Source organism: Rhineura floridana, chromosome 3, assembly GCF_030035675.1.
Source record: "Rhineura floridana isolate rRhiFlo1 chromosome 3, rRhiFlo1.hap2, whole genome shotgun sequence".
Lineage (NCBI taxonomy): Eukaryota > Metazoa > Chordata > Lepidosauria > Squamata > Rhineuridae > Rhineura > Rhineura floridana.
Genome location: NC_084482.1, coordinates 127,541,618 through 127,568,315, shown reverse-complemented (window position 1 = coordinate 127,568,315; position 26,698 = coordinate 127,541,618). Strand labels below are relative to the sequence as shown.

The 26,698-nt window shown below is 44.0% G+C and overlaps 1 protein-coding gene across 1 annotated transcript in view; it reads left to right on the top strand.

The window, feature by feature from the left end:
• Window positions 1-9,595, top strand: part of ZMYND10 (zinc finger MYND-type containing 10) — a 38,849-nt gene extending 29,254 nt beyond the window's left edge. The window contains exons 11-12 of the mRNA XM_061621976.1: window positions 6,873-6,998; window positions 7,999-9,595. Coding sequence (XP_061477960.1) covers window positions 6,873-6,998; window positions 7,999-8,110 — 238 coding nt within the window. The 3' untranslated portion in view covers window positions 8,111-9,595. The remainder of the gene's footprint in view (window positions 1-6,872; window positions 6,999-7,998) is intronic.
• The last annotated feature ends 17,103 nt before the right edge of the window (window positions 9,596-26,698 follow it).

Here is a 26,698-nt window from a genome sequence, read left to right as displayed (position 1 = left end):
ATATTAACAGTTCATAAAAGATCACATGAAACACTTCCAGGTCAGACTTGCTTTTTTTGACAAAGTTATTTGGCTCCCTGCCATAGTATCACCTAACAGAATGTGTCTCATCTTGTTTTGCCTAGCCTTTTTTGTCCTTTGGACTTGGGCACCACATCCAGTTACTGCTTTCCTAGGACTATATTAGAGTTACCTCTTGTATTGTCTTTTTTTAGTATGGCATCCAGTGCAGTTAGCAGTGTCCAAAGCAAATGAGAGTTTTGTTAGAATTAGGAAATGGATCCACAAGCATGGTCCATCAAAATTTTGCTGAATTTAATTCTTTCACTTCTAGCTGAACATGTTTAAGTATTCATAATTATCTCCAGTTTTCTAGTGTTTCTGAATTCTAGTTCAGTATTCCAGATGTAAGGAACATTTAGGAAAGAGGGTTTTTCTGTTAAAGTTTTTATGACACTTTTAAATAAGATTGTGAACCAGATTATAAACTTTTGTCCTCATATTGCACTAAACTCAACTAGCTATCAACTACCTTATATTTTAAAGGTGAGGTGAAAGAGTTTTTTAAAAAACTATTGTTTTTAAAATATGTGTTTTAAATTTGTATATTTGTTTTAATGTTTTTGGTTGCTGTAAACTGCTCAGAGAGCTTCGGCTATGGGGTGGTATATAAATACAATAAATAAATAAATAAATACTACTTGATATCCCACTAGATGTGATATCAATATTTAATGTATAGGTTCTAACCTGTGGCACAGATATAGGGAACCTTTGTGTTATGGAAATATGCAGAGATACTCAGCATCTGAGCTGTGTGTCTCATCACTGAGACTTAGGACTTAGTAAAATAAGAAAAACTAATTTATTTATAGAAATACATAGTAGACAGGAAAGGCATACCTAGTTCTTACTGACTAAGTTGGAGGTGCAATGTCCAGACCTGGGTATTGTCCTCATGGCTCAGGAGAGAGAACAAAGACAGAGATGTCTCCTCTCTCCTCAGACAGTCGAAGGAGAAGACAAAGGAGGGGCAGGTCAGCTTCCCTGAGCATATCAGTTTACAACAGAAGGAAGTTAGGTAGAGAAGAGCATAGGTAAAGGTAGGCAAGCCTAGCCAGCTGGAGAACCCTAACTTCTTTCTGGAATACAAACAAAAGAACCCAAACAGGAGTTGCTCTTGCTCCACTTCCAACACCCCTTCTCAACAAGTGTTTGGTTCAGCCCACGAGGTTCATCTTGTCTCGCAGCTTGCAGTATTGGACTTTGCCCAATGCCTTTGTCAGTCATGTCTTCCATTGGACAATACTCCATCTTGAGTATTTGTCTGTGGTAGGTATCTCTAATTAAATGGTGCTTCGTGTCTATGCACTTGGTTTGTGAACTCACCCTTTCTGACTCCATGAGTCTAATGCATCCTTGGTTGTCTTCATGCATAACGACAGGCCTAGGTATAGAGATGCCTAAATCTTTGAACAGTTCCAGTAGCCATGTCAATTGTCTGCTAGCTTCAGAAGCTGACATATACTCTGCTTCTGTGGAAGAGAGTGCTACAGTCTCGTTTCTTACTTGTCCAATTGATCACTGAATCTCCATAGTAGAAGATGTTTCGATCTGTAGTGTCTTCAACCCAATCAGCAACTGCATATCCCACTAGTTTAGAATCTCGGGTAGCAGCTAACCTCAGTTTCATGGTAGCAGTGCCCTTCAGATATCTCAGCACACTCTTGATTGCTTCCCAGTCTGTCTTGGTTGGTGAGCTGGTTTTTCTGCACAAGTATCCCACTTCTGCTGCCACATCTGTCCTGGTAACATTGCTGATATGCAGAAGTCATGGTCTTCCCATGGTTGTTTGTTGTGGTCCGGTTTCAGGTATCCTACTTCCATTGGAGTAGGTGCTGGATGTGCGTCCTTCAGTCCTAAACTCTTAAGAAGGTTTCGGATCTTTGGTCTTTGACTCAGCAAAAAGGATCCATCATTTTCTTTATATTTGTATTCCAGGGTAGTGAGTGACATCACCTAGGCACTTCACTTCAACCTCCTTGTTGAAATTATTCACTAGTTGTTGCTTATCCAGTGGGTCTTGATAAGCCAACAGTAGAACATCAACATAAATCAGTAAGTAAGTCTATCTGTTGTTCTTGAATCTGCTGTACAGGCATGGCTCTGCTTTGCCTTGTACAAAGCCTTCTTTCAAGAATATTTTGCTCAAGTTCTCATTCCAGGCTCATGTCATGTCATGTTATGTTTCTAGGCTGCCTTTTGGCCAAAAGGCCCCTAAGGAAGCTTACACATACAAAAAAACCACAAATATAAAATACAAATAAAAACAATACAATTTACAAAAAATCAAACTAACAAAATTATAGCATTTCTAAAAAGCATCAACAGCTATCCAAAAGCATTCATCTTCCTGGTAAAGGACAGGCCCCAGAAAAATGTCACTGAGAGCAGGGGTGAGGGGGCAAGGCAGGTGGAAAAACTTGCCCCTTGATGGTCCCAGCACAGTCTCACCCCAGCAGCAGTACCTCTCAGTCTGCAGCTCCTCCTGATAAGGCCCAGGCAGAGGGGTGGGGCAAGGCAGGTGGAAAAACTTGCCCCTTGATGGTCCCAGCACAGTCTCACCACTCTGACAGCCTATTTCAGTCCATAGGTGGATTTTTGAAGTTTACACACTCGGGTTTCTTTTCCTGGAACTTCAAACCCTGGTGGTTGTTGCATGTAGATTTCCTCTTCTATTTTTCCAGGCAAGAATGCTGTTTTTATATGCATGTGCTCCACCTGCATTTTATTGTTAGTAGCAACACTTAGAAGAGTTCTGATGGTTGTGTGTTTGACTACAGGAGCAAATGTTTTATAGTAGTCTTGTCCATACTTTTGAGAGTATCCTTTGGCTACTACTCTTGCCTTGTATCAATGTTTCTTTCAGCATCTAGCTTTTTCTTGAATATCCACTTGCAGCCTACAGCTTTTCTTCCTTGAGGAAACTTGGTCAGTGTCCAAGTTTTATTCTTGTGTAGAGCTTCCAGCTCTTCCTTGGCTGGCTGCCTCCACCTCTCAGCTTTAGCTTTGGGTAAGGCTTCAATCTCTTTCCAGATCTCTGGCTGTAGAAGTTCATCTCATAAGAACATAAGAAGAGCCTGCTGGATCAGGCCAGTGGCCCATCTAGTCCAGCATCCTGTTCTCACAGTGGCCAACCAGGTGCCTGGGGGAAGCCCACAAGCAGGACCCAAGTGCAAGAACATTCTCCCCTCCTGAGGCTTCCGGCAACTGGTTTTCAGAAGCATGCTGCCTCTGACTAGGGTGGCAGAGCACAGCCATCATAGCTAGTAGCCATTGATAGCCCTGTCCTCCATGAATTTGTCTAATCTTCTTTTAAAGCCATCCAAGCTGGTGGCCATTACTGCATCTTGTGGGAGCAAATTCCATAGTTTGACTATGCGCTGAGTAAAGAAGTACTTCCTTTTGTCTGTCCTGAATCTTCCAACATTCAGCTTCTTTGAATGTCCACGAGTTCTAGTATTATGAGAGAGGGAGAAGAACTTTTCTCTATCCACTTTCTCAATGCCATGCATAATTTTATACACTTCTATCATGTCTCCTCTGACTCGCCTTTTCTCTAAACTAAAAAGCCCCAAATGCTGCAACCTTTCCTCGTAAGGGAGTCGCTCCATCCCCTTGATCATTCTGGTTGCCCTCTTCTGAACCTTTTCCAACTCTAGAATATCCTTTTTGAGATGAGGCGACCAGAACTGTACACAGTATTCCAAATGCGGCCGCACCATAGATTTATACAACGGCATTATGATATCGGCTGTTTTATTTTCAATACCTTTCCTAATTATCGCTAACATGGAATTTGCCTTTTTCACAGCTGCCGCACTCTGGGTCGACATTTTCATTGTGCTGTCCACTACAACCCCGAGGTCTCTCTCCTGGTAAACAAATCTGTCTGGTGGTACACTTTTGTTGCTGCGTTCAGAGCATCTGGGTGCTGGCTCTTCAGCTTCCCCTTCTGACTCTGATGCCTCTTCTGGCTCAGACTCCTCATTTTCCTCTGCTGGTATATTATTGCAATCCCTTCTTTTGTGGAAGAATAGCTCAGTTTCTTCTTCCATTTCGCTGTCCTCTGTTTGGTGTGGTGCCCCTTCTGTTCGGTGTGCACCTTTTCCTTCATCAAAGTGGACAGCTCTGTATACTCAAACTTTGCCAATTTTGGGATCTATGGCTCAGTATCCCTTCTGCATTGAAGAATATCCAATGAATATTTCTTCCTTGGCAACGTTGTCGAAATTTGACCTCTTTTGTTTCTGGATGTATACAAAGGCCTTGCAGCTGAATACATGAAGGTGAGACATGCTTGGTGTCCAATCATGCCATAGCTCAAAAGGTGCAGCTGCCAGAAGTTGGTTCTGCAGATAGGTGGCATTAACCGCTGCTTCCCCCCAGTACTTCTGTGGTAACCGTGCATCTTCCAATAAGGAATGAATAATCTGTCTAAGAGTTTGTTTCATGCATTCCACAACCCCATTTTGTTCTGGAGTATAAACAACAGTAGTCTGGTGCTCTGTGCCTTCTTCACGTAGAAAGCCTTGCATAGCCCAGGACAAAAAATCTCCTCCATTGTCAGAATTTATAATCTGTGGCTTTCTGCCAAATTTGTTGGACACAATTCTGATATAGTCCTTCAATTTTTGAAGGACTTGACTCTTCTCTCTCAGAAGGTACATTGTAGTATACCTCGAGTAATCATCTATGAAAATAAGCATGTATAAATTTCCACCCTGTGATGGCGTTTTAATGGGTCCACAAAGGTCAGTGTGAATTAATTCTAGAGGTTTTGTAGTTTTCCTTTCACTTTTCTTAGGAAATTTTGGTTTCACACATTTTGTCTTTATACAACATTCACATTTTTCTTTGGATTTACATTGTTCAATTTTAATGCCTCTAGCCAAATTTTCCTTCTCTAGAGCATTGATTCTGGCTAAGCTGGCATGTCCCATTCTTTGATGCCAAACATGTAAACACCTGCAGAATCACAGGTTTGTTTGGCTGTATTTGCATACATAGTTTCAAAATATTCCAAATGCAAAAGTCCATTTTTCAGTTTTGCAGTACAACATACTTCTCCTTCATCTAAAACTTGGCAAATTTTGTCATATAAACGCAGTTCACCTCCAAGCTCCATTTTTTGTGGCACTTATTAAATTATCTTTAAATGCTGGAACAAATAGGCAATTTTTCAGTTCAAGCTCTCTAGCACCCTTGCGTTTTGCAAAGTAGTGCTCCACAGTGCCTATTCCTTGAGAACAGAAAACATCTCATGATGCTGTAATTACATTCTGTGTATGGGGGCTAAAGTTCTTAAACATATCTTTATTATTTACCAAATGTGTGGTAGCCCTAGTATCGATTAAAAATCTGGTTTTATAATCATCATTCTTTCCATCAGATATATGGTAACTGGAATGCTTCATTTTAATTTGGCTATTTGGTTTTCTTTCAGCTTGCTTCTGTTTAAAAGCAACTCTTTCTCCTCTGTCCCTTCTAGGAGAATCTTTTTGAAGGTGATTAGGAGATTTGCATTTGAAGCAATTCTTCCTTTGTTTATCTGTGCCCTACTGTGGCATCGGGGCATGACTCATCTCTCTATCCTGCCTTTGGTTGCTGTTTCTGCCCACCGTAAAATTTGCTTTTTCAGACAGAGCTTGTTCCTGTTTCTCTTTATAGTCCTGATCTTTTAGGTATGCCATAATCTGATCCAAGTTCTGACCTGTCTGTTTAAGTATGCAAGCCATGATATACTGGTGTTCATTTAGAGAGGTCAGGAGTATTACTTTTCGTAAATCTTCATCTAAAGATCTCCCACAGCTTTCTCATTCTTGGAGCAGGCTTGTGAATCTCTCCAGATGTGGACTGAGATCTTCTCTGTCAGATTGTTTCAGCGTGTATAGTGACTTATAGAGAAACATCACATGATTTTTCAATTTTCTCTGATACAGCTTTTCCCATATTTCTTTAGCATTTCTACAGCCCATGCAAACATTTAGTGCCTCATCTGATAAAGCAGAACTAAGAAGAGGCTTCACTTTGGCATGTTTATGCTTCTGGGAGGCAATGGCTGCTTCATCCACTGCTGAGGGTTCAGGATCAGTCAGGACTCCATGCAGATCCTCCCCTTCCAAAAGTGCATCCGTCATTGGAAGACTCCAAATCGAATAATTGTCCTTCTGCCTTGGAATGCTTGTCTTAAGTGTTGATTCTTCAGCCATAGTTTCCTGTCTTTTGTTCTGCTTTTCTTTCTCTAACCTAGCGGCTCTTTTGTAAATCAAACACAGTACTTAGCCTTTTAGCTTCCAGGCACAAATTGCAGTTCAATTTAGCTTACTGGGCAGGTATAACCCTTTGTTATGGAAATATGCAGAGATACTCAGTGTCTCAGCTGTGTGTGTGCGAGTGTGTGTATTTAGCTAAGTAGCGGGCTTTTACTCTGCATTTAGATCACTGAGACTTACTTAGAATTTAGTAAAATAAGAAAAGCCATTTTATTTATAGAAATACCTAGTAGATAGGAAAGGCATACCTCGTTCTTACTGACTAAGTTGGAGGTGCAATGCCCAGACATGGGTGACAGGAGTTGCTCTTGCCCCACTTCCAACACTTTGGCCCTCCAGATGTTGCTGAACTCTAAGTCCCTTTATTTCTGGCTTTTGGCCATGCTTGCTAGAGCTTTTAGGAATTATGATTCAGCAACATCTGGAGAACCAAAAGTTCCCCACATGCTGCTACAGATGGCAAAGGCTAAATAACTGCTGGAATTATCTGCTGTTGCTTGTGGGACTTTCTGAAGCCTGCTTTCTATCTTAAACCAGATGGGCAAAGACATACAACCTGGATGTGATGGAAGCCCTGATCCCAGATAAACCAAAGTGTGGGATGTGTGGCTCTGAGGCAACAAAACGCTGCTCCCGTTGCCGGAATGAATGGTACTGCAGACGGTAAGTACATCTCACATCATTCACTGTACTTTTTTGAGCAGCTCATCTGTTGGCAACAGCTTCAGAGATACCTTTGAAAACAGAAGACATTAACGTAAAGCCTGTGTTCTAAATACTGTTGGGCATTTTACTGACTTTTAGTGTAGAATCTTGCTGCTCTGGCTCTTTTGTTGTGAAATTTAGCATTACTAACTAGCATTAGAGAGCCAGTGTGGTGTAGTGGTTAAGGTGTTGGACTACGACCTGGGAGACCAGGGTTCTAATCCCCACACAGCCATGAAGCTCACTGGGTGACCTTGGGCCAGTGACTGCCTCTCAGCCTCAGAGGAAGGCAGTGGTAAACCCCCTCTGAACACCGCTTACCCTGAAAACCCTATTCATAGGGTCGCCATAAGTCGGAATTGACTTGAAGGCAGTCCATTGTATTGTAACTAGCATAACTGCATCCTGAGCTCTGTAACTTAGTCAGTCATGTAGAAGAACAGATATGCCCAGACACTGTTCCATAGGAAAAAATGCTTTAGCTGTGCTGAGGTAATGAAGCATACATACATAAGCAGCTGAGAGGTGTCAGTCCAGAGATAAGTATTGTTGATATGCCAATTCAATTTTCCCTTCTGCATCCAAACAGATTTTTAAAATAGATTTCTGGCCACTATGTGATATAAACAACTACTCTGAAGATAAAATACTGATTTAAGACATTTATATACCCCTTAAGGTATAAAGCTAATTTACATTTTAAAAAATGAACAGTATTTAAGATTTAAAACAAAACAAAGTGGTGAACAATTCCATTTCAATAAAATGCCACAAATTCCCCAAAGGGGGAACATTAAAGTCAAGAGGGAACACCTCAAGTACACTGACTAATTGTTAGAAGTGTCAGGGAGATTCCAGTCTTGTAGTTAAGTTATATTATCATATTACATTTTGAATCCTAAGTTATCTATTATTATTTTCATCAAAACCCTTTCTTTTATTACTTTCCCCTTTACAGAGAGTGTCAGGTACAGCACTGGCAGAAGCACAAGAAAGCTTGCAACTTGATGGCCGATACTTTGAAGAAAATACAGGAAAATGTACAAATGCAGGCAACATTCACCACATAATAATTATGGGTAGAGGAATTTTCTCCAGTTCCTCTTTTGACAAATGGGCTGAATTTTAGAGTTTTAGATTACAAAAGGTCCAATTGACAACCTAAGGAAGCCACAATGTCAGATTTAACAGACTTCATACACATACAACCTAGAAATGAGGAACAAGATTCTTATACATTTCAAGAGATTACACTTAGAAAAAATTGAACCCACTTTGCAGAAAAACATGCCTGTCTTGGCTTCTCTCCCCTGTGCCATTGAATCTCAAGATACCACGGCTGCTTGTTTCCTAGATTCTGGAAGTTATGAATGCATGCTGGAGACTCCCTAGGAATAAAGAGACTCCCTAGGAATTTGGAAGGGCTGTAGTTTAGTTGTGCTAAAGGCAGATGTTCTTTGCTTTACCTTCCAGCATTTTTAAGTTTTGAGAATTCTTTTGCATACTGGCTTAAACGAAGAGCCTACTCAGTCTCATGACACTGCAACTAACTAGTCTCTGCAACAGTTAACAGCAGAGATAATGAAGCTGACTTGCAATTATTTTCTTCCTGCAAACAGATCACTGCTGCCCATAGTACCTGCTGTGGGAATGAAAACCTGAGCCTAAAGAGTGTCTCTTTGGAAGACTGTCATTGCTAAACCTAGAAAGCACAAATATTTTCTGGATTGTTTTTTACATGCCATTCTATGCTGTTGGACATTGTCCAGATGAGGCTTCACTATGCTGCTTTTCATTGAGATAAAATCTTAGAGCACTAAGGATCTTGTTCAGATTCACCCTATTTTTCAGCACTATAGAGTGTATGGACGTATTCACACACAAGTGGCTTTCTTATATTTTACAAAGTTCCTATGAGATCTGAGGAATTAAAATATAGTTTTGAAACTATAGGTATATCCTAAATACTTAGATCTCAGTCCTGAGACAGTTCATACTTAATCTTGTTGGAACTTAAATTTTTTTGCAAACCATGTGTTTGATACAAACCTATGTAACTGTGGCCCAATTGCCCTTTGTGAAGAAAAGGTGCTCTGGAGGGAGTAAGAAGCAGCAGACAGGAGGCGAGTGATTGTCTACCCTGTTCAAAATTCCAACCCTTCCTTGTAGGTTTTTGCCCTTTGGGCTTCAAAAGTGCTGTTTGTAAATGCTACAGTTACACATATTTGTATATAACATTCTTTGACCCCAATTTATGTCAGTTACTTTAACAGAACTTAGGTGCAATTAACTTTATCTAGATCAGGACCCTAGTGCTTGGAAATATTTTGATATATTAAAATAGCTCACATGTATTTTGTACTGTGGGTCAAAAAGAATGGAGAGAGCTGACAGGCAGTATTACCACCCATCCCATCTAGCTGCTGAATTGCAATGTTTCTTCAGAAACGCTGAGTGTTAAACTAAGGGAGGAAAAAGAGAAAGGATGTGGTTAATTAAAGAATTTCAGTTTGCTAAGCTACAAGGTTTCAGAGTTAAAACACATGACATCTTCTGATGAGAAAGCTGACTGTTACTTAATCCTTGTTTTGTTGTTAAAAATTAAACTAATCTGCCATGTGAGAATGTTTAGTAGTGTAGTGCTGTATGTGACACCCTCAAGCAAAAATTCCCATGGGAAGTGAATGGAAGTCTTGTTCGAAAGTACCAAGAAAGTGTTGTAATATTGATTCTTGGCTTTGATATTTTCAAAATCTAAACAAACAAATAGTTATTCACAGCTTGCAAAAGAATCCTCACCACCACTGCTGTCCTTTTCCCTTGGAAACTTATCCCTTGATCAGTTTCATGCATATTCGTCAGGGGCTTCAGGGCTAAATTAGACATCATGGGGCAGCTGTGCAAGGGTTTGCTATGTTCAGGAATAAAAAGGTAGCTGAGGCCTATTACATAAAAGGATCACATAGGGAGGGGAGCAGAACCAGTCCCTTCCTTGCCTTAGCTTGCTGTGCTCTGTTACTTTAGGCAGTTTTCACTGAGTCTTGTTCTGATATCAGAGGTCAGCCAGGCAAGAAGAAAATTGCAAAGCTAGGTAAGGTGGAGGAGGATGGGTTTCAAACTTCTCTGCCCCTGCCTTTTTGTTTAAAAAGTAGACCCAGCCAACAGCATTATATGTTCATAAAATATGTGCATCTACACTGTTCATTTGACAGTTAATTGAAAACAGAAGCAAAGTTCTTGGTCAGCGGGGTCGTGGAGCATACAGGAATGGGTTAACTCCTCCTGTAAGCAGAGTCAAACTATAACAAAGTGTTAGATGGTGGCCAGCCAGAAGGGGAGGGAACTACCCTCTAACTGCCAGTCTTGACTCTGCCTCCAGAGAGTTAACAGAGTCAACCGTATGCTCCTGTACCTTGCTCAGGGGTACAGGGAGGAAAGTGTTTTTTCTTCGGATTTCGTTTTCCCCACCCATCAGTGTTTAGGTAGGCGACAAAGGGGGAAGAGAACTATTTTTCATTTTTTGGCTGTCTTCGATCCACCCTTAGTGGGGGGGGGGGGGTAAGCCCGGAATCATCCCAGGCCCCTTCCCCGCTGCACGGGGCTTGATTGCCTTCGGCCTCAGAGTGGGGAGGGAGGGGATCTGTCCCTGGCCCCTCTGCGCTTCCCTGAGGCGGTGGAGGATGGAGCGCACACCTCCACTTCTAAGGGATTTTTTCTTCCCGCGTCTGAAGAGCGGGAGAGGTAAGAATGGTGATTGGTTTCGGTGGGAGGTAGCCGGGAAGCGTCGCAGGCCCCTTCGCAGCTCCCCAACAGTGGTGGGCAGCAGCAACTATCGTTCCACTCATATTTTCCCCTCAGCACAGAAGAGCGGAGGGGGGAGAAGCAAAGACCTCGTTTTTGCCAGGAAGGAGGTAACCAGGAAGCGTCCCAGGCCCCTCCATCGTTGCAGACCGGTCGCAACCAGCACCGCGCCAGCCCTTCTGTGGGACTGGAGGATGGGTGGTAGCTGGGAGGTGTTCTATTCCCCCCCCCCGCACATTGCCCTGGAGCGGCAGCAATCAGCCGTGGGCCAGTGCGCCACATAGCACCAGGTTGCAGCACAGGATTTCATAGGGGTGAGTTGCACCGTGAAGTGGCAGACGCACCTTGCTCCTCTTGAGGCACCAGGATCTGTCCTCGGCCTCTCGTGGAGGGTATTTGTTCTCTTCCATCCTGCCTGGCTTTCCTCAGTAGTAACCATAGCTGAGAGGAAGGGATTTTTCCCCGCCTTGGTGAGGCCTTCAGTGGTGGGAAAACCTCTCATGTTTTTGGTGGGAACAGGCAGGTTGTAGTTGTAGACAGCAGCCAGTGTTCCCTATCAGTTGATTGCAGCGGCATGACGTGACCTGACGGGTCTTCGTGGGGAAGTTCAACGTAGTTCCCCCCCCCAAAAAAAGTTTCACAATGGCTGAGGCAGCAGAGCGCCAATCCTCTACGGGGGATGATGTCATGTCTCTCAGTGGAGGGGAGCAGGGCCAAGAGCAGATTCCTCTCAGCAGATTGGCCTCAGTGGCGGCAGGTAGGGCCCTGGCTCAGCCTGCATCTTCGCAGCGGGTGGGGGGGCGATTGCCACAAGCTCCAGGAGTCATCACCAGTCTGAGGAAGAGTCTTCCTTCTCCATGATGGCGTGGATTAGCAAGGCTATGATGAGGGAAGCGGGGGCTTCATTAGCTAAGCACCTAGCTTGCTCTCACAGGAGGAAACGACCCTGACATGGCCGGGCGCACTCTCCATCCTCTTCCTCTAGTTCAGCCTCATGGTCAGTGGTAGGACCAGACGCAAAGGCCCCCACAGGTCCAGGGGGCATGGCAAGGGACGTCCTTTTCCTCCAGTGGACAGGCCTTTACTCCAGATTCCTTAGAGAATTGTTAAGGGATGATGCTCCATTCCCCACCCACCCCAATACACAAGAGGCTTTATTTGCCCGATACGTATTTGGTCCTGGTTACCAACGCTATAGCTTGCCTGCAGCTGGAGTGGCCCAAGGAGGTCACCTCTCATGCAGAGATGGGCGACGAAGGGCAGCAAGGCTCTTCAGATTTCTTCCCTAGCATTCCTTTTCCGAAGCTATTTGAGGACATAGTCAAGGAGGAATGGGGGCAGCCAGTCAAACCAAAAAAGACCCATGTGTTGTCCAGAAAGCTATACAGCTTCCCTCCAGTGGTAATGGATAGCCGGAAAGTTCCGCCCATAGACGAGTTGGTATTGGCTTAGGAGCCAAGACAGCTATCCCCAAAGTAGGGGACACTTTGTCTGACCCTAGTGACAGGCCCAGTGACGCAGCCCTTCAACATGTGCATGAGGCCTCGGCTCTGTCCATCAGGGCGTCGACAGCTAACTCCTTTCTGGCCAGTGCAGCGGTTAAATGGCTCAGAGCATTGATGGAGGAAGTCCCATCAGACACCAGGCATGTCAGGAGGGACTTAATAAGTTAGCCAAGACAGCTGAATTCTTGGCCAACTCCTCCATGGATAGTCTGCAGTACTTGGCGCGGGCTCTAGGATATGCAGTGGTTGCGAGACAAAATATTTGGCCTAAACAATGGAAGGTGGATCACCATTCCGAAGCCAGTCTGTCCATTCTCCCTTATGCGGGAGGGCACCTGTTTGGCAAGTTCTTGGATCGCCACTTGGTGGAGACCAAGGTCAAGAAGAAGGCCTTGCCCTTGACTAAGAAAAAGGACGAGGGTAGTTTCATAATAGAGCAAGGCAGTCCTTTCGTCCGAAAGGTTATACCTCCACATATAGGAACAACAGTCTGATTAGGGGTTCCTGGAACTCTTCCTGGAGCTCAGTTCAACAGCAGCACTGTACCTCTTCCACGGGGGGTAGATTTGGCAGACAATGTCAGTCCAAGCCTAGTTCCAAGCCGGCTCAATCATAACGCCACGGGGTATCTGGGGAGGGTAGGCTGCAGTTCTTTGTAGAGGCATGGGCAGCATCCACAACCAACAAATGGGTATTGGACACAGTGATGAAGGGGTATTCCCTGGAATTCTCAACCATTCCCAGAGACAGGTGGAGTTCAGCCTCCACAGTGCATGACCCAGGAAAAATGACCCAGGAAAAACCCTAGACACCTTCATTCATCTCTTCGACATAGGCGCCATCGAACAGGTGCCAACAGGTCTTGAAGTTTCTGAATCGGCTCATCCGGCCCAGGAAATTCAAAACAGAGACACTCTGGTCAATTGCGGAGGCAATTCAGCCTGGAGATTTTCTCGTCTCTACAGACCTTACGGAGGCGTATCTGCAAGTCCCGATTCTGCCCCAGCATCGTTGGTATCTGTGTTTTGCTCACGGAGGGCAGCAATACCAGTACAAACCCCTGCCGTTCAGTCTCTCTTCCGCTCCCAGAGTTTTCATGAAACTCATGTCAATGGTGGTGGGGCATCTGTACACTCAGGGGATACACGTGTACCCCTACCTAGACAACCTTCTTATCCAGGCCCTGTCTCTTCATGGAGTGAGACGGGGTGTGGAGAGTACTATCTGCTGTCTAGAAGCCCATGGCTTCGTTGTCAACACATCCAAGAGTCATCTGCTACCAACACAGTGCCTTCAACATCTCGGGGTAGTGATAGACATGGAGCAGGCTAAGTTGTTTCTGTCGGAGGACAGAATATCCAAACTTCAGTGTCAACTACTTATCTGTCTCAGCAGCAAACGGGTCCTGCTGAGCAGCCTAGCCAAGCTCCAGGGCTCAATGATAGCAGCAATCGACTCAGTACCCTGGGCAAGATTTCACTCCAGGGTGTTACAGTGGCTTCTACTGCCTTTCCAGGACAAAATTGCTCGTCGGTGGACGGGCTCAGTTCTAGTCAGCAGAGAGGTGAGGGACTCTCTGCTTTGGTGGCACCATCTGCCCAATCTACGGAAGGGACTGTCACTCAGGATTCCTTCAGCCACAATTGTTACCATGGATGACAGCCTTACGGGATGGAGGGCTATGTGCCCGAATCAATTTGCACAGGGAACATGGCAGATACAGGAGAGAGCGCAGTCAATCAATTGGCTGGAGCTCAGGGCAGTCAGACTGGCTCTCCAGCACTTCCTATCCATCCTGGCACAGCCCAAGTGCTGATCCGAACCAACAACTTATCCACGATGGTTCATTTGAACCGACAGGGAGAACGGGGTCAGGTTCTCTGCAGAAGGAAACCAGCCTCATCTTCAGGTGGGTGGAGCAGCACCTGGTATCCATTGCAGTGGTTCATTTGAAGGGGACCCTGAACACCCAGGCAGATTGGCTCAGCAGAGAACAGGTGCAGCAGGGCGAATGGGCTCTCCACAGGGAGGACTTTTGTCAGCTGGTACAGAGATGGGGGACCCTGGGTATAGATCTCTTTGTTTCTGAGACTAACGTGCAGGTCGACAGGTTCATGTCATGGTACTGGGAGCCCAAGGCTCAGGAAGCAGACACCCTCTCTGCGCCCTGGCCCCGGGGTCTCCTGTGTGTGTTTCCCCCTCTGCCCCTCCTGACCAGGTTCATATGCAGGCTCAGGGCCCTTCAAGCGCAGGCAGTGGTTATAGCTCCCCGCTGGCCCAGACGTCCATGGTTCTTCGATCTGGTGGACCTCAGCTTGGAACCCCCCTGGAGGCTCCCCCAGAGACAAGGCCTTCTCTCCCAGGGAACCTTGCTCCACCCAGATCCAGACTGGCTACAGCTTCATGTGTGGAGATTGAACTGCAATCATTGAAAGGAGAGGGTTTTTCTGATAGAGTCATAGGCACCATTTTGGCCTCGCGCAGGTCCTCCACACAGGATTTATGAGACCATGTGGAGGGCTTTCAATCAGTGGTGCAGGCGTAAGTGCCTGATGCACAGTGAGTGTCATCTTAAGATCGTCCTGGATTTCCTGCAGGATGGTTTGGATCAGGGGTTAGTCCCTAACACGCTGAAGCGGCAGGCTGTGGCATTGAGTAGTGTGCTTTTCCCGGTGGGAGGCTGCTCTTTAGCATCCCACCCCAGGGTTAAACACTTTCTGAGTGGGGTGTCCATCGTATCTCCCCCCACTCTGCACAGATTTCCCTCTGGGATCTCCCTTTGGTTCTCAGAGCCTCTGCTCTTCGCCTTTTGAACCAGCTCAAACATTGTCTATTAAGTTATTTACTCTTAAGACAGTGTTTTTGGTGGCAGTGACGTCGGCTCGGAGAGTGGGAGAGATTGGAGTGCTCTCAGCCCAAGAGGAGCTTGCACATTTCACCTTGATAAAGTAGTGCTCCAGTCAGATCCCGCTTTTCTGCCCAAGGTGAATTCAGTGTTCCACAGGGGGCAGGACATTTCCTTGCCTAACTTCTGTCCACACCCTATACATCCTAGGGAAGAGGAATGGCACAAGCTGGACATCAAGCAGATACTCAAGATCCAACTAGATAGGACTGAGTCATTCCGTAAGATGGAGTCCCTCTTTGTTTCCTTCAAAAAGGGTGTACAGGGATGGAAGGTGTCACACACCACCATCAGCAGATGGGTCAGGGAGTGTGTGGCCATGGCCTATCAGGCGGCCGACAGGTCTCCACCGAGTGGCATTACTGCTCACTTAAGAGGAGCAGCTGCCATGGCTGTGCTCCAGAGGGAGGCTCCACTGGAGGAGATCTGTAAGGCAGCTACATGGACACAGCCATCCACCTTCATCAGACACTATAAGGTGGATAAGTTCACCTCTGCCGATGCAGCCGTTGGCAGGAGGGTTCTTCAGAGAGTAGTGGCCTAGCCCTGCATCCCCCCCCCCACGGATGTGGGGTTCACTGCTTCGGTACATCCCATTCCTGTATGCTCCATGACCCTGCTGATTGAGAACGGAAAATTGGACATGCCATGAAGTGTCCTTCTGGTTATCGGGGAGTGGAGCATACAGTCCCACCCTGCAGGGTGGCTAGGCCAATGGGAGGAAAGGATCTCTCTTTGAGGTCCATAGGCTAATTGTGTTTGCGCAGTAACCTGGATAGTGTAGGGAGGACCTCCCATGAAATTCTCCTGCACTGTCTACTATTGTTCAGTATTTTTTTACTGTCCATGTTTCGCATGTTGCGTTAGTTTTTTACGAGGTTTAGGTGGCCGGCCTTGCCAGTTCAGCTTTATCAGGACTGGCTGTTAGAGGATGGTTCCCTACCCTCCCGGCTGGCCAACATCTAGCACTTTGTTATAGTTTGACTCTGCCTACAGGAGGAGTTAACCCATTCCTGTATGCTCCACTCCCTGCTGACCAGATACTTCACAGTAAGTCCAACTTTCCATTTTCTTCTACTGATTAAGTAGCGATGCTGTCTTACCTCAGAGTGTTGCTTGACTCTATTTGCTCTGCAAACATGTCACATATAACTCTAAGCATACTGGGACTACAGATGTATTGGTAGGTTGGGAAGGACTAGTCAGTGAATGGCTTCTGGTTGGGGGTTGGACGAAATGACGTTTTGGGTCATTTACTCTGATTCTCTGCATTCAATGGTGTCCTTGCCCATGGAAATTTAGACTAGTGTTATGTTACAACACACATAAGGCGAACAAGTGTTCAAAGCACTGCTTCATGGTCTCTTGACCACAGTTGCCACTCTGTCCAGTTTTCATTATTTTATAGTAATCTTGCCTAGAGAATCATATCTGGGAAAGGAAGTTGAAAGGATTTTTTTAATGAAATCTTGTTTGGGGATTTAGTGACAAGTCTGAACTTATCAAATTAATTTTAAAATTGGAGGTGAGTGACTGGGTTTAGCTAAATATATAACAGATACCAAAAATGTTTAAATACCCCCCACCCCCAATAAAATGTATACATTCAGGCCTTGACAATTGGTTTTGTAAGGAAAAATCCATATGACAATTAGGGTTGTAGTTGAAAACCTATGTAATGGCTCCTCCCCTTCACTATGTCTTGTCAGCAATTAATTAAAACTCCTACAACAAATGTTGCCAGTCATCATATCTGTAAAGGTACTTCTTTTGGGCCAGACACTATTGAAGTGGATGTCTACTGTATAAGACATGAGCACAACAACCAGGCCTATGATGTACACTTCAATATTTTCTTTGATGGCTTCTAGTAACAAAAATAAACAGGACCCAGCTGTGGCTCAGCCAAATTTTCAAAAAATATTATCTGTCAACCTCCCACATTCTAGTAACTTTCTCACTCACCAGTTAGCTCTTCATAAGTATCACTGCTGTCCCAAGGGTTTTTAGGCTGCAATCCTATGGCATTTTACCTAGGAGAGACTAGGCCCTATTGAACACAGTGAAGTTTAGTAGATATACACTTCAAATACGGTAAGACCGAATTTAGAAATTCCTGACTATCTGATTGTAGATTTTAGTTGAAGTAGGATTAAATTATACTGAAGTGAGGAGCAAAGAAAGCAGTTGACTATTAAACTAATTCCAAAGTTGGTTCTGAACTGCTTGACTCAGCACAATCCCATCCTAACGATGTCTACTCAGAAGTAAGTTCTGTTGAATTCAGTGGGGCTTACTCCCAGGTAAATTAAGTTAGGGTTGCAGCCAACCATGATGTGATTGTATAATCTAAGCATTTAATGAATTAAGCAAAAATTAATCTCTCTAATTATTCCATAGCTTCTTTAGTTTCCAATGTGTTTTACAAACGGTCCATACACTGGGAAGCACCTTTCTCCCTCAGATGTTTCTAGATCAGTGCTCCAGAGGATGAAATAGGAAAATAATGCCTTTGTTTAATCTCATACATTTATTTTGTAAATAAGTTGAAACTCATTCTCTAGAGGCCTTCATTTGAGAGAGACTACTCACATCTTGAGAGAGCCAGTGTGGTGTAGTTGTTAAGGTGTTGGACTACAACCTGGGAGACCAGGGTTCGAATCCCCACATACCCATGAAGCTCACTGGGTGACCTTGGGCCAATCATTGCCTCTCAGCCTCGTGAAAACCCTATTCATAGGGTCGCCATAAATCAGAATCAACTTGAAGGCAGTACATTTACATTTACTCATAAGAACATAAGAACATAAGAAGAGCCTGCTGGATCAGGCCAGTGGCCCATCTAGTCCAGCATCCTGTTCTCACAGTGGCCAACCAGGTGCCTGGGGGAAGCCTGCAAGCAGGACCCGAGTGCAAGAACACTCTCCCCTCCTGAGGCTTCCGGCAACTGGTTTTCAGAAGCATGCTGCCTCTGACTAGGGTGGCACAGCACAGCCATCACGGCTAGTAGCCATTGATAGCCCTGTCCTCCATGAATTTGTCTAATCTTCTTTTAAAGCTGTCCAAGCTGGTGGCCATTACTGCATCTTGTGGGAGCAAATTCCATAGTTTAACTATGCGCTGAGTAAAGAAGTACTTCCTTTTGTCTGTCCTGAATCTTCCAACATTCAGCTTCTTTGAATGTCCACGAGTTCTAGTATTATGAGAGAGGGAGAAGAACTTTTCTCTATCCACTTTCTCAATGCCATGCATAATTTTATACACTTCTATCATGTCTCCTCTGACCCACCTTTTCTCTAAACTAAAAAGCCCCAAATGCTGCAACCTTTCCTCGTAAGGGAGTCGCTCCATCCCCTTGATCATTCTGGTTGCCCTCTTCTGAACCTTTTCCAACTCTATAATATCCTTTTTGAGATGAGGCGACCAGAACTGTACACAGTATTCCAAATGCGGCCGCACCATAGATTTATACAACGGCATGATGATATCGGCTGTTTTATTTTCAATACCTTTCCTAATTATCGCTAGCATGGAATTTGCCTTTTTCACAGCTGCCGCACACTGGGTCGACATTTTCATTGTGCTGTCCACTACAACCCCGAGGTCTCTCTCCTGGTCGGTCACCGCCAGTTCAGACCCCATGAGCGTATATGTGAAATTACGATTTTTTGCTCCAATATCTTATCTACATGGGGGGTGGGGGATAAAGGTTATGGAGTTGTAGTTTCTCTAGGGAGTCAAGCTATTTAACTTGCTCTTTTCCCTGCCTCAGTTCTACAGCCCAAGACTCAGTTGTTTTGGGGGAGTAAAAATCAAAGCTTATGGGATTAAAAGCTTATGGAGAAAGTAATGTAAACAAAAGTAAGTAAGAACCCCTTGTCTAGAAGATGGACTCATTTGGGAATCATAAGGTTCAAGATTATTTTTCTGGACCTCAGTTTTCTTCATTAAAATTACTTGCATAACTCATTGTTCAATTATGAAACAGTTTAAGGTCTTTAGACGATATCTGTGTAAACAAACAAGCACTTTTTTCTTGCAGAGAAATAAGCAGCAACATGCACACATGTACATAATATTATGTAGAACATAAATCTCTTCCTTTATCAATTTCCGCTTTGCTTCCATGTATCCTGTGAACATTTAAGTAAAGAATAGCAAATCAGAGGTTATTGTCTTGTAAATAGGTCTTTAACTGATTAGCCAGCTAGAAGGAAGGAAGAGGACAAACTACAAGCCACAAGAGGGGGAAAATGTTCCAGCAGTTGTGTTCATGTTAGAAGTCTCCATTCTTCCTAGCTGAGTTGGGAGTAGACTGGCTTAGCATATATATGAATGAAAATTTAAAGTGTTGCTACTCCCATAACAAGAGGTTTCACAGATCATTTGTTGCTACTACACATTGGCAATATCACTGGTGTCAACATAATCTATTTGTGGAACTCTTCTTCCAAGAGAGGGGTTTTGTGATATGTATGGTACGTATGTGATATGTATGTATAGTTTGGAAAGGGGTTGTAAACAGTGAAGTCAAGAGGAAAATGAAATGCAAAGTACAGAGACAGTGATAATTACTTAATTAACCGTGGTAATTCACTAAATAGTTGTTGATAATACAGACACCCTGGCATTGGTAACACATGCAGTGTCTCAGGTCAACCCAGAAGTGATAGTACTAAGCCGTATGAATTGTAGTTCAGCAATTTCAAGCTGCAGTCTCCGTCTGAAGTTCCTTCACTCAAATATGGCCATAACTGAGTAAACACAACCAGCCCTCATTATGTATAGAAGCAGTGTGAATTCAACTACTAGCAACACCATTTGTCTGGGTAGCCTGGACACAAAAACACAAGAAAAGCCCTGCTGCATCAGGCCAGAGGCTTGCCTAATCCAGCATCCAGCAGAGGCCAACCAGATGCTTATGGGAGGCCTGTAAACTTGACCTGAGTATAGCAGTGCTCTCCCATCTTGTGATACCAGCAACTAACGTTCAGAAGCATATTGCCTCCAACAGTGGAGGCAGAACTAGTCATCATGACCAGTAGCCACTAATAGCCTTATCCTCCATGAATTTGTCTAATCCTCTTTTAAAGCTATCTGAGTTGGTAGCCATCACTACATTTACTAGGAGCAAATTCCATAGTTTAATTATGCGGTGTCTGTGTACTTTCTTTCTCTGTCCTGAATCTTCCAACATTCAGCTTTATTAAATGGCCCCAGATTCTTATTCACTTATTCACACCACACATAATCTTGTGCACCTCTATCATGCCATGTGCCGTCCCTTTCTCACTTTTCCCCTAAACTAAAAAGCCCCCAAAGCTGTAAACTTTCCTTGTAAGGAAGTTGCTCCAACTTGATCAAGACAGAGAATTGGTTCCAGACTTAGGCTGCAATCTAATACATGTGTACTCAGAAGTAAGGTCCATTGGGTTCAATGGGACTTGCTTCCAGGTATGCGAGTATTGGATTGCAGCATTAGTCATGCTTAGAGTAGACACATCAAAATCAAAGGCACTTAAACTAGTTATGACTAATTTAAGTTTTATTGATTTCAATGTACTTTAAGTATGGCTAGGCCTGGATCCAACTAGAGTCCTGAAGCTTAGCTGTACATAACCAAGCATGCTAAGCACTAAGAACCACGACATGCCTCACAGACAGACTTTAAAACAGGGCTTTACATTTAAAATGGGGGTGGGTGGGTGCCAATGCAGTTCTCTAGGCCTCTCTATCCAGCCTCCAGCACTCTCTCAGGACCACACTCCCTCCCCCATCACCATCCCTGCTCCACGCCCTTCTCAAGAGCTTTTACTTGGTTTGAATATGTCCTTGAACCGTGATAATGTCTCTTGCTTTACAGCTGGTATAGCACAGTGGGGAGGAAAGCCTGGCTGGGAGTCCAGAGTCTGTGAGTTCAAATCCCCACTCATGTCTCCTGGGTGTCAAGGGCCAGCTAAAGATCACCCCCACAGTGAGTGGCTCAGGGGTTACGTGCCCTGCCACCTGTGCAGCCGTGAGCAAGCTGCATAGCCCCAAGGAGCCCAGTTGCCCCCCAGCTGGCAGTTGCGGACAAGGAAGGGGCTGGCTTGTGCAACTGTGGCAAGCTGAGCATGTCCTAGCCGGCTGCAGAGGACTAGCCTCAGAGGGAGGCAATGGTAAACCCCCTCTGAATACCACATACCACGAAATCCCTATTCATAGGGTAGCCATAAGTCAGGATCGACTTGAAGGCAGTCATTTCCATTTTCCTGGATGGAGAGGTAGGAGTCATATCTGTTGCTCCACCCACTTTTGCCCCCCAAAAAACTTGCCTATGAGGGAATGTGGCACTTGGGCTGAAAAAGTTTCCCCACATCCAAGCAATTTTGAACCACATGGATATGTCAGAAAAGCTCTGATTGTGTAGAAGAGGACAAATAAGGAGTCTGCCTCAATTAGTATAATGTCTTCAAATCTGCACTAGCTTGAGAATCCCATAACTTGAATTTCATATATCTGATTTGGAAATACCAGCCCAGCTTAGCCCAGTTAGTACAAACAAAGGCTATTTGTTTTCTGATTTGCTAGAACTCACAGTAGTCTTTGTAATAGTTTTCCTCACCTTTGCATCTTTTTTTAATAAACATTTTCATTTATAAGTGTAAGCATTGCAGCTTGAGTTTTGTAAACATTTAAATTCACAAACATTTTGATGAGAGGAAGTGGAAGCTCAGCAGTACAAGAGAAAATAAATTTGTATATTGGATTTTTACTCTTTCCTGGGTATGAATATAAAACAGAGAAGAAAGAAATCCATAATTTCAAAGTGTAATTTTTATTATTATACAATGTAATATAAGTCATCAGATTGCCTATTACAATCAAGACAACTGTTGTGATTCTGGGCAGATCCCTGAACATCTAATAACATGTAACAAGAATGTGAGCAATAGAGATTGATGCATGACTTAAAAATAAATAATAATCTCAACATCCTGGAACTGTCAAGAAAAAGTCTGAAACACCCAAGCATAAAATACTACACAGTCTACTTCTTAAATCTTTCTAAATTTAACCTTTCCCTAGTAGATGTTTACTCCCAGGAAATGGCAAAAATAGACCAATTTCTAGACTCTATCAAGAGTATTTTTGGATTTATTCACATGGATATTTCTTGCAAGAGTTCAGAATGCAGTGCCCTGGAGCAAGCAAAAGAGCCCTGTAATGTTCTCCTTGGCTTTTTTTTTCCATTCCAATCTGGGAGATGATTTTAGGAAAAGAAGCAAACCAAACAATACAGTTCCATGGTAACCAGCAACAACAATCAGTTGTGGACTTGAGATGCAGTCAACACCTCCAGCAATAGGGCCTTGCAGGAAACTTGCCAAATGCTTGTGTAAGCAGCATAAAGATCAGAACTAGAGTGATTTCATCTATCAAGAGGCTATGTGGGAAAAGCTATGCCATCATTTACACCTGGCAACAAGGCTGCAGTACATTGTTAAAAGGAATAAGAGATTCAACCCTTCAACCAGGCTTGGAAGAAAGGTGTGGATGCTTGTCCCTGCATTCACTCTGGACTTTGGAGGTGCTCCGAACAGCACACCTGGACAAAGGGCTAAATCTCCTCCCTCCAGACTGTACTGTGGAAGTGCTTACTTCTTCTGAGCACTCCCAAAGGCACAACATGGCCTTGCTCTTTCTGCGTGCCTCTGAAGCCCAGTGCAATGCCACCGAAGCAACACCTAAAAAAATGGGAAGGAGCACAGTTATTATCAATCACTACTTTGATTGATGCCAGCCCAAATATGTAGACCCTTAGCTGTTCTCATACTAAGCTGTAGGAATGTGGAGGGGTAGGGGAACCCAAGCCAATTATTTTCTCTCCATCACTTTCCCCTTCTGTTCCACAGTATAATTCACTCAGCTCACTATGAACAAGAAAGGGGGGAGGGGAGTAGCAGCTCATCTCTGAAGCCTTTCTGTGTAATCATTCACAACCTAATGATGGAACTGCACATCACCTGGAAAACATAATGGTCCCAGTCCTGTGTTTTCAGACTGTAGAAGGCCTTTGGGCACCAGATTGCAGTGGGTCCTTGGCAGCAGCAGCACAGCATGCTGACACGCTAATGTGGCAACACGGGAAGTGGTATGACCAGGCATATTTTAAGGCCGTGCCGGCAGGAGGATGTTGCCTGGGAAGGTGTCTCTCATTCCGTGATCCATGCCAGCATCGTGTTGCGGGGTGCATGGTCCATGACCCGATGCTAGCATGGATCACAGAATGGGAGCTACATCTACCCATCTCCAGCAGCAAGGGCCTCTCTCAGCAACAGAGGCCCTCAGGCAGTGCCCAATCTGGCCACCCTCTGGCACCAGGCCTGAAAGGGAGGAACATACAGGAAATGTGAGAAAATGCCTCCCTAAGCTATTACTAAATACTTGACACAGTCAGATTTTGAAACCAATACAAATTTGAGGATGGATAGTAAACTGCCAATTCACTTTTACAAATGCCACCTTCATTTGCATTATCTTGGCAAAAATGGGTTTAGGATTATTAATTTAGTGAAATATTGTGAAGAACCACACTAAAAGTAGGCTGTATATAACCACTTTATGGTTTGGTCTGCTGAATTAATTCACTCAAAAAACAAAACAAGAAACAATGGAGAACAGTCCTTAGTAATCCTGCTTAGGTATAAAGTGTTACATTCTTTAGCGGAGAATGTTAACTCTGGGATGCATCCCTGCCTTCAGGAAGTCAATAGGAAATGGTATCTGTAGAAACCACAGAGACCCTAAAGACTTAAGGGAGGCCAGAGTATTATGATTACACAAATGAAAACATTTTTGAGACAATAATTTTAAGCAAAGACGAAGGATGACAATCTGTTTACTTTGTGAAGTTTTAGAGGCAGGAAATGCTAGGGGAGGGAATGCAGGCATTGACCATAACCTCCATGCATTGCTTGTGATCCCTGACGTCATTAGAATGCAAACAGCAAAAGCAGAATATTTTCAGATAGCTACATCTATGAGAATGTGTCCGTCCAGAGAGCTAGCCAACAGCCATTTTGATGCTAGTCCCCCTGCTGTTTGACTGTGCAGGTTGAAGACAGAGGGCTTTCTTTGGGCACTAGGCAAGAGCTATTTGCCTCTACCCATCCCCAACATCAAAGTGTTGTCAATTACAATTTATCTGAAAAAAGTAAGTGGAGGAAGGAGTGCTCACAAACAAGAACAAATCCACAACAGAAGAAAAAGAGAGCACCCTCTAAATTACAATACATAATAATGTAAAACTAGAAATTCAGTAGTCCAACTGTTGCAAATAAGCTATATGAAGAAATAGGTAAACAATTACACAAGCAAAAACTAGAAATTCAGTAGTCCAACTGCAGCAAATTAACACAGCCAAACAGGAGGCTGGTCAGACAGTACATTTCATTAAGATGTGAGCATAAACAGTACTTGAAAAGATCCTGATGTATATACAAGTTGATTTCCCTGCTAAGTTGTTGCTTTACTTGGTTGGGAGCAACACTTAGCATTTAGCTGTTTCCCAAACCATAAGGTTGTCTCAAGAAAGTGATCAACAGGAATGAGTGGAAAATTCTCAAAAGTTTTGATTTCGTTAAAGTTGGTATAACATTAAAAGAGCTGTTAAGCTAAATTTGTTGTATATTTTAAGAACTGCTTCAAAATATGTTTTGCTTGGCACTGGAAATACGGTGCCATGGCTTTTATGAAAAAACAAAGGAACATCTTACTTAATCTTCTGTGACAACTAAAATGGACAAATAATGGACTGTTTAGAGAAGAACTGAGATATGCTCACTTGTCACTGAATGCACAATGGATGCTATTTACTGCACATTAGAATGTGCATTGTAATTTTGTATCTCTAGATATAGAAAACTTTCCTTTTTTCTCAGCATATTTTATTAAAGAACTATTAAAGGCACAGTAAGTTATGGTAATAGTGCCAGCCCCACAATTTGGCAGATCCTCACAGGCAAGGCAGTCTTTACGGTCCCTACACCTAGAATATGTGCAAACCATGCATTCTTTCATCCTGCCTTCACCCTGCAGAGTGAAAATGATGGTTGTCCAAGTGGCGAACCCTTTTCCAGTTTTGGTGCCCTAGCAAATGGCTAGGCAGCAATCCTAGGTAGAGAGCCCTTGTTCTTGCCAGCTGAAGACCTATGGATAACCAGAAGAGTTTAACACATGCCCGCAGCCCAATAAGCCATGCTTTGATGATAGGCAGGCCAGGCCTGCAGCCAGGAGGGGTCAAGGGGGGCAGCCCCCCAAAATGTTGCCTCCTTTTTTTTTTTTTTACAAAAACGTAATTAAATTTATGTTCCAGAAATCCCCCTTAACTTTTTGTTGTTATGTGCCTTCAAATCGATTACGAGTTATGGCAACCCTATGAATCAGTGACCTCCAATAGCATGTTATAAACCACCCTGTTCAGATCTTGTAAGTTCAGGTCTGTGGCTTCCTTTATGGAATTCATCCATCTCTTCTTTGGTCTTCCAATTTTTCTACTCCCTTCTGTTTTTCCCAGCATTATTGTATGTTCTAGTGAATCGTGTCTTCTCACTATGTGTCCAAAGTATGATAACCTCAGTTTCATCATTTTAGCTTCTAGTGATAGTTCTAGTTTAATTTCTGCCTTTTTCACTGTCCAACTTTCACATCCATACGTAGAGATCAGGAATACCATGGTCTGAATGATCCTGACTTTAGTGTTCAGTGATACATCTTTGCATTTGACTGCCTTAGTGTTCAGTGATAGTGTTCAGCCTGGCTAAAATCCTGAGATGGAGCACCCTTTGCTTCCTTTCAGAGTCGCCTGCGCACTCTGCATGCTCCATCTTCTCCCCAGACTTGACGTCACGCTCTGGCCTCTTGAAGCGCTGCGGTTGCCTACTTCAAAACCAGCAGTATCGCTATAGAAACACGGCTGCTGAGGGTGAGCCAAAGAACCTCGTTGTCTGTGAGCTGAGACCGACCGACGAACAAACAGGAGAGGGGGGTCCTCTTGCTCGGGATGCTTAAGAAACCGTGGAGAACTGCTGTTCAGGCCCTGGCGGCGTCTTTCCTCCTGATATAGTGCTTGGAATTTTGAGGGAAGTTTGGAGGTTCCGCTGTTTTCCTGAAACTCTAGAGTTCTGGCACCTTAAAACTCCCTCAGCTCTTTGCTAAACTTTCCGCTACCCCAGTACAGCTGTGTCTTTTTCTCCCGCCTTTTTATTTCCCCTGAACATTTCCCATTCCACCATCAGCCTGTCATTCTACACACACATCCCCAAAATAATACCGCACGACTGGCGAGGGGGCGCTGCTGTGCGTCCCGCTGTCGTTTTCTTTGAACTTGTGCTTCTTCGTATCTTATCGGGGGGGGGGGAGGAGGAGAGAAGCGGCAGCCCCAAGACGTGCAGGGCTAGGCACCG